The sequence below is a fragment of the Thamnophis elegans genome, chromosome Z (genome assembly GCF_009769535.1).
Source record: "Thamnophis elegans isolate rThaEle1 chromosome Z, rThaEle1.pri, whole genome shotgun sequence".
In the NCBI taxonomy this organism is placed as follows: domain Eukaryota; kingdom Metazoa; phylum Chordata; class Lepidosauria; order Squamata; family Colubridae; genus Thamnophis; species Thamnophis elegans.
In genome coordinates, this window is record NC_045558.1 from 135778511 (window position 1) to 135796783 (window position 18273).

Below are 18273 nucleotides of genomic sequence, written 5' to 3' on the forward strand. Positions count from 1 at the left end.
CTATTGTTGAAAGAAACAATAGGGTTCAGCTCCAAGTGGGGAAGAAGACACTGGAGACATGGAGGCTGCTTGGAAAGATGGTTTATTGTTGGACAGGGCCACATGCCTTGAGCCCTGACCAGAAAAGGTGATCACATGTTTCAAAGTTGATGGAGAAGAAGAGAAGGGCTGAGGAAGGAGCTTGCTAGGCTTTTTATACCCTGTTTAGTCCCACCTCTGTTTCCTGTTCCTGTGTAAGAAATGTATTCTGACTGGTTATCAAACTCCCATGGTGCCATGCAGGGGGCTACTCTCTAGGCTGTGATGAGTTCTCAGATGCCTTGTGGTCAGTTGAATAATATCCCTTCCCCCTACAGCTGCAGTGAGGAGAAGTCTTTATTATGTAAAGTGGGCTAGCCTGGCCATCTTAATGGCCCATTAGCTGGGGATGGGCAGAAAGCTATAGGCAACTATTGTCTTTTAAAACATGTTTCTTTTCACATCCAGAGAAATATTCTGCCTTTTCAATATTTCCTAGGATATTTCATTTTTCTGGGAGAGGGCTGGATGATAACTTCCCACACTATCCATTTAGCAGGGATGTCTTAACAGTATTATGACCCCCCCGAACCACCAAACTCCAAATCTTTCTGATTGAAAAGCTCAGTGTCTTAGCCACTGACATTTAGACATTTTTTTTTTTAGACATTTATTACGATTTATAGGCCGCCCTTCTCCCTGAGGGGACTCAGGGCGGCTTACAATCACGGGAAGGGGGTGCAATAATACAAGACAAACAGTGAGTAAACAAGATAGATAATAAAACACCAACTTGCATTCAACAGTCAACACTCGGGCGGGTAATTTAAAAACTTATCCCCAGGCCTGCTGGGAGAGCCAGGTCTTAAGGGCCGTGCGGAAGGTCTGGATGGTGGTGAGGGTACGAATCTCAATGGGGAGATCGTTCCACAGGGTCGGAGCTGCAACAGAAAAGGCTCTCCTCCGTGTAATTGCCAGTCGACATTGACTGGCAGATGGAATCCGGAGGAGGCCCAATCTGTGCGATCTAATCGGTCGAAGGGAGGTAATCGGCAGAAGGCGGTCTCTCAAGTACCCAGATCCACTACCATGGAGTGCTTTAAAGGTGGTCATCAATACCCTGAAGCGCACCCGGAGATCGACAGGTAGCCAGTGCAGCTCGCGGAGGATGGGTGTAATGTGGGCGAACAGCGGTGCGCCCACTATCACTCGCGCGGCTGCATTCTGGACTAACTGCAGTCGCCGGATGCACTTCAAGGGCAACCCCATGTAGAGCCCATTGCAGTATTCCAGCCTAGAGATCACAAGGGCTCGAGTGACTGTTGTGAGAGCCTCCCGGTTCAGGTAGGGCCGTAACTGGCGGACCAGGCGAACCTGGGCAAATGCCCCCCTGGTCACAGCCGACAACTGATGGTTAAAAGTCAGCTGTGAATCCAGGAGAACTCCCAGATTACGGACCCTATCTGAGGGGTATAAAATTTGACCCCCCAGCCTGAGTGTTGGAATGTCAGCCAAATTGTTGGGAGGGAAACACAACAGCCACTCGGTCTTGTCCGGGTTGAGTACCAGTTTGTTAGCGCTCATCCAGTTCTTAACGGCCTCAATGCCCCGGTTCATCACGTCCACCGCTTCATTGAGTTGGCACGGGGCGGACAGATACAGTTGTGTATCGTCCGCATATTGATGGTATTTTATCCCGTGCCTCTGGATGATCTCGCCCAGCGGTTTCATGTAAATGTTAAATAGTAGGGGGGATAAGACCGAACCCTGCGGCACCCCATATGTTAGGGGCCTCAGGGACGATCTCTGCCCCCCGACCAACACCGACTGCGACCTGTCCGAGAGGTAGGAGGAGGAACACTGCAGAACAGTGCCGCCCACCCCCACCTCCCACAGTCGTCGCAGAAGGATACCATGGTCGATGGTATCGAAAGCCGCTGAGAGGTCATGGAGAACCAGGATGGACGCATGGCCTCCATCTCTGGCCCTCCAGAGATCATCGGTCAATGCGACCAAAGCGGTTTCAGTGCTGTAACCGGGTCTGAAGCCGGACTGGAAGGGGTCAAGATAGCTAGCTTCCTCCAAGGCCCGTTGAAGCTGGAAGGCCACCACCTTCTCGACAACCTTCCCAATAAAGGGGAGGTTGGAGACAGGACGATAGTTGTTTAAAATGGCTGGATCCAAGGATGGTTTCTTCAGGAGGGGTCTCACCACCGCCGTCTTAAGTGCGGCGGGGAAGTGCCCCTCCCGAAGGGAGGCGGTCACGACCGCCTGGATCCAGCCATGTGTCACCTCCCTGCTGTTGGCAACCAGCCAGGAGGGACACGGGTCCAGAATACAGGTGGAGGCACTTACAGCTCGAATGGCCTTGTCCCCATCCCCAGAGGCAACATCCTGGAACTCAACCCAGAGATGGTTTACCAAGTAATCCCCCTGTGTCTCAGCTGGATCTACGGCAGTGGAGTCCAAGTCCGAACGAAACCGAGCAACTTTGTCCGCCAAGAACTGGGCATAGTCCTCAGCCCTACCCTGCAAGGGGTCTCCCGCATCCCTCCTATTAAGGAGGGAGCGGGTGATCCTAAACAGGGCGGCCGGGCGTGACTCGGCGGACGCTACCAAGGCGGAGATATGCGTTCTTTTGGCAACTCTTAGTGCCCGGATGTAATCCTTGGTGCAGGTAGTCAAAAGTGCTCGGTTCTCCTCGGACTTATCGGACCTCCACAGGTGCTCTAGGCGTCTCCTCCGGCGCTTCTTCTCCAGGAGTTCCTCGGTGAACCAAGGAGGTCTCCGGGATCTGCTGACCCGGAGGGGCCGTAGTGGCGCAATCCAGTCAAGAGACTCCGACGCCGCCGAATGCCAGGCGGCAACCAGAGTCTCCGCCGAACTGTGGGCGAGAGTGTCGGGAATTACCCCAAGCTCCGTCTGGAACCTCAAAGGGTCCATAAGTCGCCTGGGGCGGAACCACCTGGTCGGTTCCTCCTCCCTACGGTGGGGGTTTGGCCTCCGGAAGTCAAGCCTCAGTAGGCAGTGGTCTGACCACGACAGGGGTATGATCTCATTACCCCTCAGACCAAGATCACGCATCCACTGCTCCGAGAAGAATACGAGGTCGAGCATGTGACCCGCTGTATGAGTTGGGCCCCGAATTACCTGGGTCAAGCCCATGGCTGTCATGGAAGCCATGAACTCCTGCGCCCCGTCAGAGCGTTCACCGAGCGATGGCAGGTTAAAGTCCCCCAGAACTATAAGCCTGGGGAGCTCAACTGCCAGCTCGGCTACTGACTCGAGGAGTGAGGGGAGGGATGCTGCAACGCAGTTGGGAGGCAGGTACGTTATCAGCAAACCCACTTGACCCTTGAGGTCCAACTTTATCAGCAGGGACTCACACCCGGCAAGCTCCGGAGCAGGGACCCTACGAGGTAACAGAGACTCCCGGATAATAATAGCCACACCGCCACCACTTCCCTGGGCTCTCGGCTGATGAAGCACCTGAAATCCCTCTGGGCACATCTCTACAAGGGGGACTCCTCCTTCTGTGCCCAGCCAGGTTTCAGTAATACATGCCAGGTCTGCCCTCTCGTCAACAATTAAGTCCCGGACGAGGGGAGCTTTGTGAACAACAGACCTGGCATTTAGCAACAGCAGCCTGAGACCAGGGTCCTGACTACTCGCGCCATCTGGTCTTGGAGTGGGACTCATAGGGCCGGAAGGAGGGATCTCTGTAATGTAGCGAACCCTCCTTCCCCGGTAATGGCTTGCCCTAAAGTCCCCGCCATATCTGCCCCTCCCTGTTATGACCGCAATGCTCCGACCCTCTCCCGTGGCCATAGTCCCCCCGACCACCCCGGTGACCCCCGCAAACCCCGGCAGGTCCTCCGAGTCAATCATACCCAAGCTCTCACACAAGCAGTCCTCACGAGTAATTAAAAAACAAGCTACCCTCAAATTAAACATATATTCATTTTTTTGGCACTTTCAACAAAATTGCTGTTGAAACATTAAATATATGCTGGCCACAAACATTAATTGACATGATAAACATTCGAACAATACACGATGCTTGAAAAACACAATAATAATCAGTATGCCATAGAGTTGATGTACTTATATGATACAAGATTAGTATGGGGCCCCTATGCTTGTGGTGCTTCAGGCAACAGCCCATCAGGCCTCTGAGTTAAGGCAGCCCTGAGTATCCTGGCATAAGACAGGAAATGAAGCATGAGGATGATCTTTCTAAATATCCAAACTGCCACACAGATATTGAGGAAACATCTGGACCTAAAGAATCTCCTCAGAGAATTAGGAGGATGGTGTCCTCTCCTCACTTTGGACACCAGGGGGCAATGTTGTCACACCAAACTCCATGGACTATGGGGGTGGGGTAGAGAATAAAACAAGCATTTTGAGATATTGCTTCATTTTGAAAATGTGACAATTTTTTATTTTATTTTTTGTCATAGTTCACTGAATGTTCTCTCAAGAGAATTTCACATCTCAGGGGCCTTTTGGTCTTCACCACAAAGCTGAGGATTTTAATAAAATTGTTGGTGTTTTTCAGGAGGGAAACTGTCTGGAAGGTTTAAGGGGATTTCAAATTTCCATGCAGAGACATCACCCTGCCAACAAAAGTGTGTCTAGTCAAGGCTATAGTTTACAATATTGTTGTCCAATTAAAGTACTATGCAGCTAGAGAGGTCATTCTGTATGTAAAAGCGTAGCTGGAATAGTATGTCTGTGGTTAAGGGTTAATCAAGGCCCCTTGTGACTCTTTTATCCCAACAGATATGCAAATCAAGACACAATTTCCCCTTTAAAGAAGCCCAACTTACTTTTAAGGCAACACCCACCAACATAAACCTTGTGTTATTTCCAGAATCCTCTCCTATCAATTTCATCTGTTCATTACAGGGAGCAAAAATGTGGCTAAACCTTCTGTCCATGCTTGTAGTCCTCAAGGGTAATTATTGCCACTATATAGTTTATTTCTATGTCCCACTCTTGCATACAAGATATCTATTTAAAAAGCTCCTTTCTTTTCAGGAGTCCAATCTCAAGTCCAGTTGGTGGAGTCTGGAGGGGATGTGAGAAGACCTGGAGAGTCCCTCCGTCTCTCCTGCCAAGCCTCTGGATTCACCTTCAGCAGCTTTGAGATGAACTGGGTGAGACAGGCTCCAGGGAAAGGAGTGGAATGGGTGGCATATATAAGCTCTGGTTCTAGCATTTACTACTCTGACCAAGTCAAGGGCCGCTTCACCATCTCCAGGGACAATGCCAAAAGCCAGCTGTATCTGCAAATGAACAGCCTCAAAACCGAAGACACAGGAGTCTATTACTGCTTGCGAGAGGCACAGTGAGAGGAAGTGAATCTGAAGTCAAGCGAAAACCTTCCTTTCTTCACTCCTCAACTTTATGGAGCCCCACGTCCCGGATTAGTCAATGAGGATGGATCACTGTCTACTGAGAGCTTCATGAAGGATGGTTTTGCTCTAGATATAACAAGGTTTTCTGTCAGAAAAATGAAAAAGCCAAGTTCATCAGTCTGTTTAAAAACCATGGCAGCCCTAGGCTGCATTAACAGAGTGATAGTGTCAAGATTACATGAAGCGTCACTTCATAAAGCCTTTGGAAGATTACACCTGCAATGATGCATCCAGTTTTGATGACCACATTATAAAAAAAAGATATTGAGACTTTGGAAAGAGGGCAGAGAAGAGTAATAAGATGACTGGCATCTGGAGGCTGAGACATACAAAGAACAATTGCAGGATTTGTGTATGGTTAGTCTAACAAATAGAAGGACTTCAGCTTGTCCAGAACGCAGCCGCGCGAGGGATTGTGGGTGTACCTCGATACACCCGTGTCACACCTATCCTCCGCGAGCTGCACTGGCTGCCCATTGGTCTCCGGACACACTTCAAGGTGCTAGTCGTTACTTTTAAAGCCCTACATGGTATCGGACCTGGGTACTTGAGAGACCGCCTCCTGCCAATTACCTCCCAAAGACCTATTAGATCCCACAGACTAGGCCTCCTCTGAATCCCATCTGCCAGCCAATGTCGGCTGGCAACTCCCCGGGGGAGGGCCTTCTCTGTGGCTGCTCCAGCCCTCTGGAACGATCTCCCTGTTGAGATCCAGACCCTCACCTCCCTTCCGGCTTTCCTCAAAGCAACTAAGACCTGGCTGTTCCGGCAGGCCTGGAGCTGTTGAATCTTCCAGCCCCATCCGAGGTTACGACTGTTGCTGTATTTTTAAATTGTTTGTCATTTTATTTTATTTTGTACCCCCCTTCCCTTTCATATTATTAGCTGCCCTGAGTCTCTCGGGAATAGGGCGGCATACAAACTAAATAAAACCTTAAAACCTTAAACCTGTTGTGGGTCATAATTTTTTTTAAAAAAAAAAAGGTTAAGCAATTTCGTAGCAAACATTTCAACTCTGATGTTCTCGCATTTGAATATCATTTGTAATAAGAAACTTTATGATCTATTACTTTGAATTGTTTTGAGATGAGTTATTATTTTTTTCTTTCGGTTCACGTACAAAAAAACCCTGTCCCTTTCTCCTATTAACTCATTGTGGGGGGGGAAGGGTCCTAACCATTTTCACAGGACTGGAATATGAATTGCAAAATACACATTCAAGTTGTGTTCACTGAAATGTATTGCTCAACGCATTGAGGGACTCTTTTATCCCAAACCAATATGTAAATCAAGGCATAATTTCCCCTTTAAAGGCACCTCATTGGTTTCCCTCTTCAGACAAAATCCACCAACATAAACCTTGAGCTGTTTCCTGAATCCTCTCCTGTCACTTACATCCATTCAGTAGAGCAAGCAAAAATGTGGTTAAACCTTGTGTCCTTACTAGCAGTTCTGGAAGGTAACTAACAATTTCTTTCTTTCTTTCTTTCTTTCTTTCTTTCTTTCTTTCTTTCTTTCTTTCTTTCTTTCTTTCTTTCTTCCTTCCTTCCTTCCTTCCTTCAGTCATTTGTTTATTTATATTTATATATCTACTGAGTTTATTATTTCCTCTATGTAAAGCTTATTTCCTTGTTTTGCTCTTGTACGCAGGAGATCAATATATAAAAAAAACCCTTTCTTTTTAGAAGTTCAATCTCAAGTACAGTTGGTGGAGTCTGGAGGGGATGTGAGAAGACCTGGAGAGTCCCTCAGTCTCTCCTGCCAAGCCTCTGGATTCACTTTGAGCAGCCATGGGATGAGCTGGGCGAGACAGCCTCCAGGGAAAGGACTGGAATGGGTGGCATGCATAACCTCTGGCTCTAGCATTTACTACTCAGACAAAGTGAAGGGACGCTTCACCATCTCTAGGGACAATGCCAAAAGCTAGCTGCATCTGCAAACGAACAACAATTTCTTTCTTTCTTTCTTTCTTTCTTTCTTTCTTTCTTTCTTTCTTTCTTCCTTCCTTCCTTCCTTCATTCATTCATTCATTCAGTCATTTGTTTATTTATATTTATATATCTACTGAGTTTATCAAACATGTAAAAGATAACAGGTATAAGCATAGGCATAAATATGAACATACGTATAATCTTTATTGTCACTGTACTTAAATACAATGAAATGGATTTCATAACATAATTATTGGAGCATAATAAATGGGTACGTATAAATGGAGACAGTAGGACAGAAATGGTAAGCATGCAGATATGCTTATATACACCCCTTACAGACATCTTAGAAATGGGGTGAGGTCAACAGTAGATAGTCTTAAGTTAAAATTATGGGGGGGTTAGGGATGTAACAACAGAGTCAGGTAGTCCATTCCTGGCATGGACCACTCTGTTGCTGAAGTCGTTTTTTTCTACAATTGAGTTTGAAGCGGTTTACCTTGAGTTTGTATCCATTGTTTGCTCATGTATAATTGTGGTTAAAGCTGAAGTAGTCATTGATAGGTAGGAGGTTGTAGCGGATAATTTTATATGCTACGCTTAGGTCAAACCATAGGCAGCATAGTTCTAGGTTGTCAAAGCCCAAAATTTCAAGTCTGGTGGATAAGGTATTCTATTGTGAGTAGAGGAGTGGAGGACTCTTCTTGTGAAATACCTCTGGACCCTATCAATTGTAGTAATATCTGATATTCAGTGTCAGGCATGCCTCTTTCAATATCCAAGAAAGAAAAACCTCAATGCCATGTTAATAGAGATAAAGTACTTTTACTAGATATGAAGTGGAAGCAGCTAAAAGGAAGGCAAGATCTGAGCCAGAAAGGTGGGAACATATACATATCAAACGTTTACCCAGCACCCTTCTCCCCAATTCCTCAACCCAGTGTCCAATCTGCAACTCCCTAAGGTGTCATGTGGGGTGCATCTTCCAACAGCCTCATCAAGTTGGTCTGCTCATCAGCCACCAGCATGTGCAGAAGATGGTGAGAACAAGACTCCGCCAGTACAATATAATTCCCATCCCCAATACCATGCCCCCCGCCATTCCTATGGTAGCCGATAGTAAGCAAGCATAGCAGAGCAGCCATAAGCAAGTAACCAAAACAGAGGCTGACATGGATTCCAGGCAGACGAGCTGTATTCAAGAATTGGTCTAGCAAAGGTTTTGTATGCCCTGATTTGTAGTACAATACTACCAGAGAAGAAGCTTCACAAAATTAGGTTGATATCTCTTAATGTATTTTTGGCAATTCTGTTACAGTGAGTTCTGGCGCTTAAATCGTTTGAGATAACTACTCATCTATTTCTCCTATATAAAGCTTATTTCCACATTATGCTCTTGTATGCAGGAGATATAATTTTTTTAAAATAAAATCTTTCTTTTTAGGAATTCAATCTCAAACACAATTGGAGGAGTCTGGAGTGGATGTGAGAAGACCTGGAGAGTCCCTCCGTCTCTCCTGCCAAGCCTCCAGATTCACCTTCAGCAGCTATTACATGCACTGGGTGAGACAGGCTCCAGGGAAAGGACTGGAATGGGTGGCATACTTTAGTTCTGGTTCTACCATTTATTACTCTGACAAAGTGAAGGGACGCTTCACCATCTCCAGGGACAATGCCAAAAGCCAGCTGAATCTGCAAATGAACAGCCTCAAAACTGAAGTCACAGGAGTCTATTACTGTGCAAAAAATACACACAGTGAGGGGAAGTGAATCTGAAGCCAAGCAAAAACCTTCCTTTCTTCAGAAAAGCTCTTCAATTTGACTGAGCCACAGATCAGGGATTCGTCAATGAGGATTGATCATTGTCGAGTGAGAATTTCAATAGCAATAGCAATAGCAATAGCAGTAAGACTTATATACTGCTTCACAGGGCTTTCAGCCCTCTCTAAGCGGTTTACAGAGTCAGCATATTGCCCCCACAGTCTGGGTCCTCATTTCACCCACCTTGGAAGGATGGAAGGCTGAGTCAACCTTGAGCCGGTGAGATTAGAACCGCTGAACTGCAGATAACAGTCAGCTGAAGTGGCCTGCAGTACTGCACTCTAACCACTGCGCCACCTCGGTTCTTAATATTTTTTCTTCTAGGTATCAAAGAGTTTGCTGTGACAAAATAAAATAAAAAATCCTAAGCCCACTTCCCTGTGTTACAGTTGATTTGGCTTCTCTGGAATGGAATATAGCTTTTTGTAAGAAGGATGGAAATAAACTTTAGGATAATTCTTCTAAATATCCAAACTGGCAAACACACACTGGGGAAAACATCTGCTCTGTTAGAATCTCCTTGGAGAATTAAGGAGACTTGTCCTCTGCTCAGTTTTGACTCTGTTGTAGTCCACCGGCAGCAGAGTTGAACAGTGAGGAGGTTAGGGTAGAAAATGGGCCAGTCCTAGAGTCTGGCTAGGATAAGAGCTCTGTTTTAGAGGTAGAGTGGGAGCCAGGGCCATCTGGGAGTTATCTTCTACCTCTGGAGACTCCAGAGTTGGACATCATCAAGGCAGAGGAACAGGGAGAGCCTGTTCCTAGTGTGTGCATGTGCACAACTGCCAGAAGGCAAGAACAGTTAAGTGACAAGGGATGACTCGAGAATAAGGCTTGGAGGTGATTAGCCCCTCCCATGGGACATAAAGGAGGAGCAAAGGCACATGAGCCTTTGCAGGAAGCAACTTTGTTCGTTCTCTGTTGGTTTACATTCTGAAGCTTTGTTTGTTTGTTTGTTTTTAATAAATGTTTTTTTTAATTTTAATTAAAACAAGTACAGCATCTTTCTTTACATCTGTAAAAAATATATCAATCGATTACAGACAAGCTTTGGTACATCTCCTCCACGGTCAACAAACATAACTCATATTAACTCAAGCATTATCATATATCCATTTTCATTTGACTGTAATTATTATTTAAAGATATTAATAAAAGTAATAATCTTGAACAATACCTGCCCACACCAGTGGGAAAAGAAAAAATCAAAAAGAAAAGGCAAAAAAAATAAAAAATAAAAAAATAAAGCAAAAGAAGACAAAAACGACAAAGGACAAGGCAGGAAAAGAAACAAAACACAGGTATCTATTATAAAAAAGAAGAAGTATATCAACTGGTTACAACATGCTTTGGTGCTTCTCTTCCATTAACTCATATTAATTCAAATATCTTAACTCAAATGTTTACCATATTAACATCATTATACCTCCAGTTTTAATTACCTATAGGTTATTTAAACATCCTTCATCCTTAGCTATGCCAAAGAACTAATCCCTAACACATGCTGACATTTCACCCACTCACCCGTAAAATCCTCCACCAACATCAAATCCCCATATCCTATTTTAGCTGAATATCCACAATATTTAATCATATCATATATCACAACATTTTCCCAGTATTGATTAACATTTGATTGTATGTATTTTATTTAGTTTTTATAATAGTGATAATCATTGTAATTAATACTCTTTATGTATAATCCAAAAATGTTTTCTCATATCCAATTGTTATTTATCATATCGACTCCACATCGCATCAATATCAACCATTATTCAGCTATATCTGTTACAAAAAGAGCAATTAGGTTTAGCTAGTTTTCAATTGTATTCTTCAATCTATCAGCCAATTCCACATTGTATGCATTACCATCAATATCAATTATTATTCAGCTATATCTATTACAAATTAAAGTAATCAGATTTAGCTAATTTTAAGTTGCATTCTCCATCTGTCAGCCTGTGTCCCTCCAATAGCAAAATTTTCTCAAACCAATTGCCATTCGTTGGATAAATTTACCAAATGTTTTTATAAGCAAGTCCAAACAAAGATATCTTCGCACCTTTTGGCTCTGAATGTCAGTGATGAAATAATAATGTTGTCCCGGGCTTGTAAAACTTTTCAAATTGGCTTTAATTCTCAAGGGTGGAGTTTTCATTTCTCCTGCACTCTGTCTCTTTAAATGAATCTTCTTTATAGCTCCCCCCCTCCTTTCTTCCTCTGAGGTAGACCAGACGCCATTTCTCACATTTTCCATTTGTATTTCAGGAACATTCAAACATTCAACGATCTCAGTTTTTCCTTCATATTTTAAAATCAGATGATCCAATTTTCTTTCCAGTCTCTGAAAAGAGTCAAAAAGCTCTCGACATGCGGAAAAAAGAATCTGGAGTGAGACCTTAGAAGTATTTTCAGACGCCATGATGTGTCGCAGTTAAAAATTGCAAGTAAAAACACGCTGGAAACTGTGCAATCTTATCTAATCGTAAACACAGCCAAGTAATAAAAATGTCAGATCATGAAGGGCTAATTAGTAGAAAATTGACTTTACGATCCACTTAGAAAGAGTCAGTGGGGAGGGCTGCCGAAGAGTTCCTTGAAGCGTTTAAGAAATAAAGTAGCCACCAGCCATAAATCCATTAAAAAAAGACCAATTCGCCGCTAGATTCGTCTATTCTTTGGTTTCAATTAGCTTAAGCTTTTAGTGCGGACAGTCTCTCTTGAATAATAAAATCAGCTTACCAGATGACATCACTTCTGCCATTCTTAGGGGCAACCTGCAGTTTCAGTTAGCACACAGCTAATCCAGAAAGGAATTGGCACGAGAGGTTAATACCCCCCCCCCCAGAGACTTTGCGAATGTCTCTGAGGTCCTGGGTCTCCCCTCACCTTTCACTGTCGTCTCCGGGACAGCTAGGGTCCAAAAACCCGTCCAAAAATCCTTCGGTATAGAGGAATTTCAGGAATAGCCTGAAACTCCGTCTTCTCACTGCTAAGCCCCACCTTCTCTCCCCTGAAGCTTTGTTTTGACTCTGTGCACAATGTGGCCTTGCCAGGCTAATTATCAATTAGGTCTTTGGCAGCATTTCAAGGGAGCTAAATGTGAGTGCTTATCAGCTTTATCCTGAAGGACTGTGGCAGACTAGTGTTGGACTCTTTAAAAATTATTTTTGACTCATTACGGGCTGTGAATGGACATAATTCACAGCCTTTGAAATAAAAAGAGACTTTTAGGGGCTAAGCATGTGCTTTTTATTGCATCAGGAAGCCAAAGTCAGAACAGACTCTCTGAACAATGTTGTCACAAAATGTAACTGTTTATGCACATCTGGGATAAATTGAATTATTTACAAATCCAATCCCAGATCCTTGATTAACCAATTATGACTGATCATCTCTCAGCCGGTCTAGGGCAGCATGTGGAGATAAAACAAGGGCTCCTTACAGTCCAGAATCCAAGAAACCTCTGAGCTTTATTTCTGCTACAAGCTTGGACCACAGTACATAACAAATGTAATCAAGATAAAGCCAGCACTGGGAGCTTCTGCCTTCCAGCACTTTTTATCTGCTTGCATCCCCCTAGTAGACACTATCCAGTGCAGCAAATTCCCTCCCCTCGCAGCTTATCAGAACATAACAAATTTAAACAGCCAGTCCAGCTCTGCATCTCAGTGCTGGTGGTGTGATGTCATCAATCATCGTCGCTGCTTGTAGACAGGATTAGAGACCCAATGCTGGAATTAGATTACCCACTGCCAATCCCCCTAAAAATGTTGAACCTTGGACTGGGGCTTGACAGGAGGCTCCCCTCTACCAGGGGACCACCTAGAAGACAGAGGCAGAAGGGGTATCACCATATACATTATTTGCCAAACCCCCCTGCTTTATATGGGTATTTGTTATGGAATTTATGCACTAGTTGTGTGGCCCTGATATCAGCAAACTACTATGAAAGACCAGATGAATCTTACCAAGTAACGGTGGTAACCACAATTCGACCATCACCGGTTTATTACTTGGACAATGGGAAAGGGACAAAGGTATTTGGGACCCAACTTCTTACTCGGGATATGTAATTTGAGATATTTTCTGGATAGGTACACCTGATTCCCCACCCAAAAGGGTGTATGATCAGTCCTCTTCTTGTTAACCTGTTTTTTGTATTCATTAGCGGCCTTTTGTAAAGATGCTTTGTCATGAGACCAGGTTTCCTGGATCTTATCAGACCATTTTTTGGGGGTCCCTGAACTGTAAAAATGTGCCAGGCAAAACTTGCCTGAACAAGTGGGTGTGCTCCTCCACCGTTTTGGTGTAGATCAAAATGTCATCCAGGTAGACAAGGACCTCCTTGATATAAATTCTCATTAATCAGCTGCATGAACACAGTTGGGGCTCCTTGCAACCCCAACAGCATGACCTGGAACTGGTAGCTTCCCAGGGGACAATTGAAAGTTGTCTTCCAGTCATCCCCGGGTCAGATGTGCACTTGATAGGCTTCTGGTAGGTCAAGCTTCATGAAAAATTGACCCGTCCCTAGTGTGGCGAGTAGCTCTTTCATTAGCAGTAGAGGGTATAGATGTTCTATAAACACTCCGTTTAAGCCACGGAAGTCCACACATAAACACAGACCCACAATTTTTTTTTTCCTGGAATAGAACTGGGGCCACCATCCTGACCTACTAGGCCAAATAAAGCCCCTGGCCAGGTTTTTGTATATGTAATGTCTTAATTCCTTTAGCTCTTTCAGCATCATGGAATACATATGAAGTTTGGGCAGTTTAGCTTCAGGAATCAACTCAATGGCAGAATCGGTTATATGGTGCAGGAGCAGCACTTCGCACTCCTTCTCGTTAAACACATCTGCCAAATCCTCATATATACTTGGGAAACCCAGGCTTACATTCCCCTGGCCTGCTTGCAACTCAGCCTCCTCCTGAACCCCTTTCCCCTACTCTTTAGCTGATGGATCAGGATCCAACCCCAGTCATACCTACCAGAATCCCCCTTCTTAACAAATGATGGGTTCCCACTTATCCAACCATGCTAACCCTAAGATGATTGATGTTATCATTTTTTCTACTACTATGAACCTGATTTTCTCCCAATGTTTACCTATTTCCAGAATAATTGGTTCTGTACAATGGGTAGCTGGTGCCCCTCCAAGCACAACCCGTCCATCTGTTCACACCTTATCAACTCTCCCTCGCAGCTTATCAGAAGATAACAATTTTAAACAGCCCACCCAGCTCTGCATCTCGGTGCTGGTGCTGTGATGTCATCAATCATCATCACTGCTTGTAGACAGGATCAGAGGCTCCATGCTGGAATCAAGTTACCCACTGCCAATCCCCCCTAAAAATGTCAAGCCTTGGACTGGGGCTTGACAGCGGCTCCCCTCTACCAGCAGACCACCTAGAAGACAGAAGGCAGAAGGGTTATCACCATATACATTATTCGTCAAACTCCCAGGTTTATATGTTGAGCCTCGGACTGAGGTTCAACCTCACCTTTTTTTTAATCAAAATACTTTTTTTTTATTTTCCATTTTCATAGTATATAACCACATGTATACTATTACATAGTCAATATGATATTGTATCAAGTAATTATTAGATCAGTTCCTCTTGCCATCAACTCCCAGAAAGATAATAATCAATTATTAGCTCTTCTGCTCTCCATACACCACTTTCTTCTGCCTCTCTCCTCCCCCTCCTACCTCCTTTCTTCCCTCCATCATCCTTTTCTACTCTACTTCCCCTTCCTTTCTCCTTCTCCTCTCTCCTCATTCCACTCCTCCTTATTCTCCTCATCTTCCCCCCTTATCCTCTCTCCTATCCCTCTCTTCCTATCTTTCTTCTCTCCTCTGCTTCCTCTCATTCACTTGGTGTATTTCAGCTTCTGAGCAAACTCCATTCTATGTTTATGGTATTTATGCTTCCATATCAATATACTTAACATATCTTAGTTTTAAAGAAAAAATAAGAAAAAACAGTATACATGACATATTACTTTAAAATCTAACAGCCCTCTTCAAGCCTAATATACTTCCCTCCCTCCCACCCTCCCACCCAACCTCACCTTTTAATGTGATCCTTAAGAGTCTTTTCTTCTAGTTATCCAATTAGAGTGTTTGCCTGGAAAAAATGTAAAATGGTGTAAATGGCTTGAAAATTCCAGTTTCATCTTCCCTGTTTACAAGGTGATTGATCTTCAGAAAAAAAATGGAATGGAATATTGTCCTTTAGTATCATGGCAGAAGCCTGGAAATGAAACTTCAAGATAAACCTTCTAAACATCTAAACTGCAATTCACCTATTGAGGAAACATCTGCATCAAAAGCATCTCCTTGGAGAATATTGAGCATGCTTCCTTCCTTGTTTTTGACACTGGAGGGCAATATTGTTGCATGAAATGCCATGGTCGATGCAACAAGTGGTGGTGGGGAAGGGAATAAAACAACCTTCATTAGAAACTTTGGAGGTTGAATGCTTTTTTTATTCCTATAATATTTCAATGAGGAGTTCTCGAGAAAATGTCACATCATTCTGTTTGAAGTGAGAGACTATGACTTAATTTTCTGAGCTGAGAAAACCTGACTAGTCTGACTAGAATCATAAGAAACAACACTTAGTGATAGTCATAAATAAGCAATCTAATTATACAAGGAAACGCATTAAACAATATGACTTTTAAAGATACAAGCAACAAGATTATAGTCATAAGTGGGTAGAGATAAGTACTTGGAAGGAAGAGAAGAACAACCGTAATGAGTCTTAATAGATAATTTGTCAGTGTTGTAGGAATTAGTTGCTTAGCAGAGTGATGGCATTTGGGGAAAAACTGTCCTTGTGTCTCATTGTTCTGGTGTGCAGTCTCCTACAATATCGTTTTGAGGGTAGAGGTTGAAACAATTTATGTCCAGGATGTGAGGGGTCTGTAGTTATTTTCACAGTCCTCTTTTCACTCGTACAGTATACAGGTCTTTGATGGAAGGCAGATTGGTAGCCATTGCTTTTTCTGCAGTTCTAATTATCCATTGAAATCTGTGTCTGTCTTGTTTGGTTGCAGAGCTAAATCAGACAGTTATAGAGGTGCAGATGACAGACTCAACAATTCCTCCGTAGAACTGAATCAGCAGCTCTTTGGGCAGCTGTGAACTACACATGCAAGTTGTGTTCACTGAAATGTTTTTCTCAATGCACCGAGGGACTCTTTTACACTGGCAGATATGTAAATTGTGACACAATTTCCCCTTTAAAGGAGCCCTTTGGTTTCCCTCTTCAGACAAACCGTCCTTGTGCTATTTCCAGAATCCTCTCCTGTGCATTTCCTCTTATTCATTGGAGGAGCAGAAATGTGGTTAAACCTTCTGTCCTTACTAGTCATCCTCAAAGGTAATTATATAATTGTTGCCCTGTGTAAAGTTTATCTCCATGGTCTGCTCTTGTATGAAGAAGATCTCATTTTCTTTTTAGGAGTCCAGTCTCAAGTCCAGTTGGTGGAGTCTGGAGGGGATGTGAGGAGACCTGGAGAATCCCTCTGTCTCTCCTGTCAAGCCTCTGGATTCACCTTCAGCAGCTATAGCATGAACTGGGTGAGACAGGCTGAAGGGAAAGGACTAGAGTGGGTGGTGTGGCTACGTCGTGATGGAGGACAAACCTACTACTCTGACAAAGTCAAGGGCCGCTTCACCATCTCCAGGGACAATGCCAAAAGCCAGCTGTATCTGCAAATGAGCAGCCTCAAAGCTGAAGACACAGCTGTCTATTACTGTGGGAGAGACACAGTGATAGGAAGTGAATCAGAAACCAAACCTTCCTTTCTTCAGAGCTGCTCTTCAACTTGACTGAGCCTCAGACTCTCGATTAATCAATGAGGATTGATCAACGTCTACTGAGAACTTCAGGGTGTTTGGTACTGCATATCAGAGAAGTTGGTGTAAGAAAATGAAATGCTTCTGACTGTCACTGTTACAGTAGAATGAGGCATTAACAACAATCACAGCTTTTTGCTTGTCCATCATAGAATGAAAAAAAAAATGTTTTTCTTGTCTGGTAACACTGTACTAGGGCATACAAAAGCTTTTCTCAAATGCAGCTCATCTGCCTGGAATCCACACTGTATATCGGACATTAATACAATGGAGTGGGTCCAGAGGTATTTCATGAGAAGAGTCCTCCACTCCTCTGCTCACAATAGAATCCCTTATGCCACCAGGCTCGAAATTTTGGGCTTGGACAACCTGGCACTATGCCACGTATGGTCTGACCTAAGAATAGGACACAAAATTGTCTGCTACAACGTCCTACCTGTCAATAACTACTTCAACTTCAACCTCAATAACACACAGGCAAACAACAGATACAAACTCAAGGTTAACCACTCCCAACTCGATCACAAAAAAATATGACTTCAGCAACATAGTGGTCAATGCCTGGAATGCTCTACCTGTCTCCATTGCTACATCCTCAAGCCCTCAGAGCTCTACATGGGGCAGCCCTTGAAGAGTATTCGGAGACTTCAACTTGTCCAGAATGCAGCTGCGCGGGCGATTGTGGGTGCACCTCGGTACACCCACATTACACCTTTCCTCCGTGAGCTGCACTGGTTACCGATTAGTCTCCGGATATGCTTCAAAGTGCTAGTCGTAACTTATAAAGCCCTTCATGGTATTGGACCTGGGTACTTGAGAGACTGCCTGCTGCCAATTACCTCCCAAAGACCCATTAGATCACACAGGGTTGGCCTCCTCCGGGTTCCGTCTACCAGCCAATGCCACCTGGCTACTACCCAGGGGAGGGCCTTCTCTGTGGCAGCTCCGGCCTTCTGGAACGAACTCCCCGCAGGGATTCGGACCCTCACCTCTCTCCAGGCCTTCCGAAAAGCCGTCAAAACCTGGCTTTGCCGGCAGGCCTGGGGTTGATGAGTTTCCCTCCCCTCTCGACTTGTATGGTTGTATGATTCTTGGTTATTTTAATTATTTGTATTCTGTTTTATGTTCCCCTTTTCCCCCACTTGAGTTGTTCGCTGCCCTGAGTCCCTCCCGGAGAAGGGCGGCATACAAATAATAAAATTCAATTCAA

The 18273-nt window shown here is 44.2% G+C and overlaps 1 gene segment (V, D, J or C); it reads left to right on the forward strand.

The window, feature by feature from the left end:
* The first annotated feature begins 5315 nt into the window (after positions 1 to 5315).
* LOC116521948 lies at positions 5316 to 17036 on the forward strand. The segment is given in 3 exon segments: positions 5316 to 5371; positions 6755 to 6900; positions 16666 to 17036. Coding segments are annotated over 3 exon segments (573 nt in total).
* Positions 17037 to 18273: the final 1237 nt, after the last annotated feature.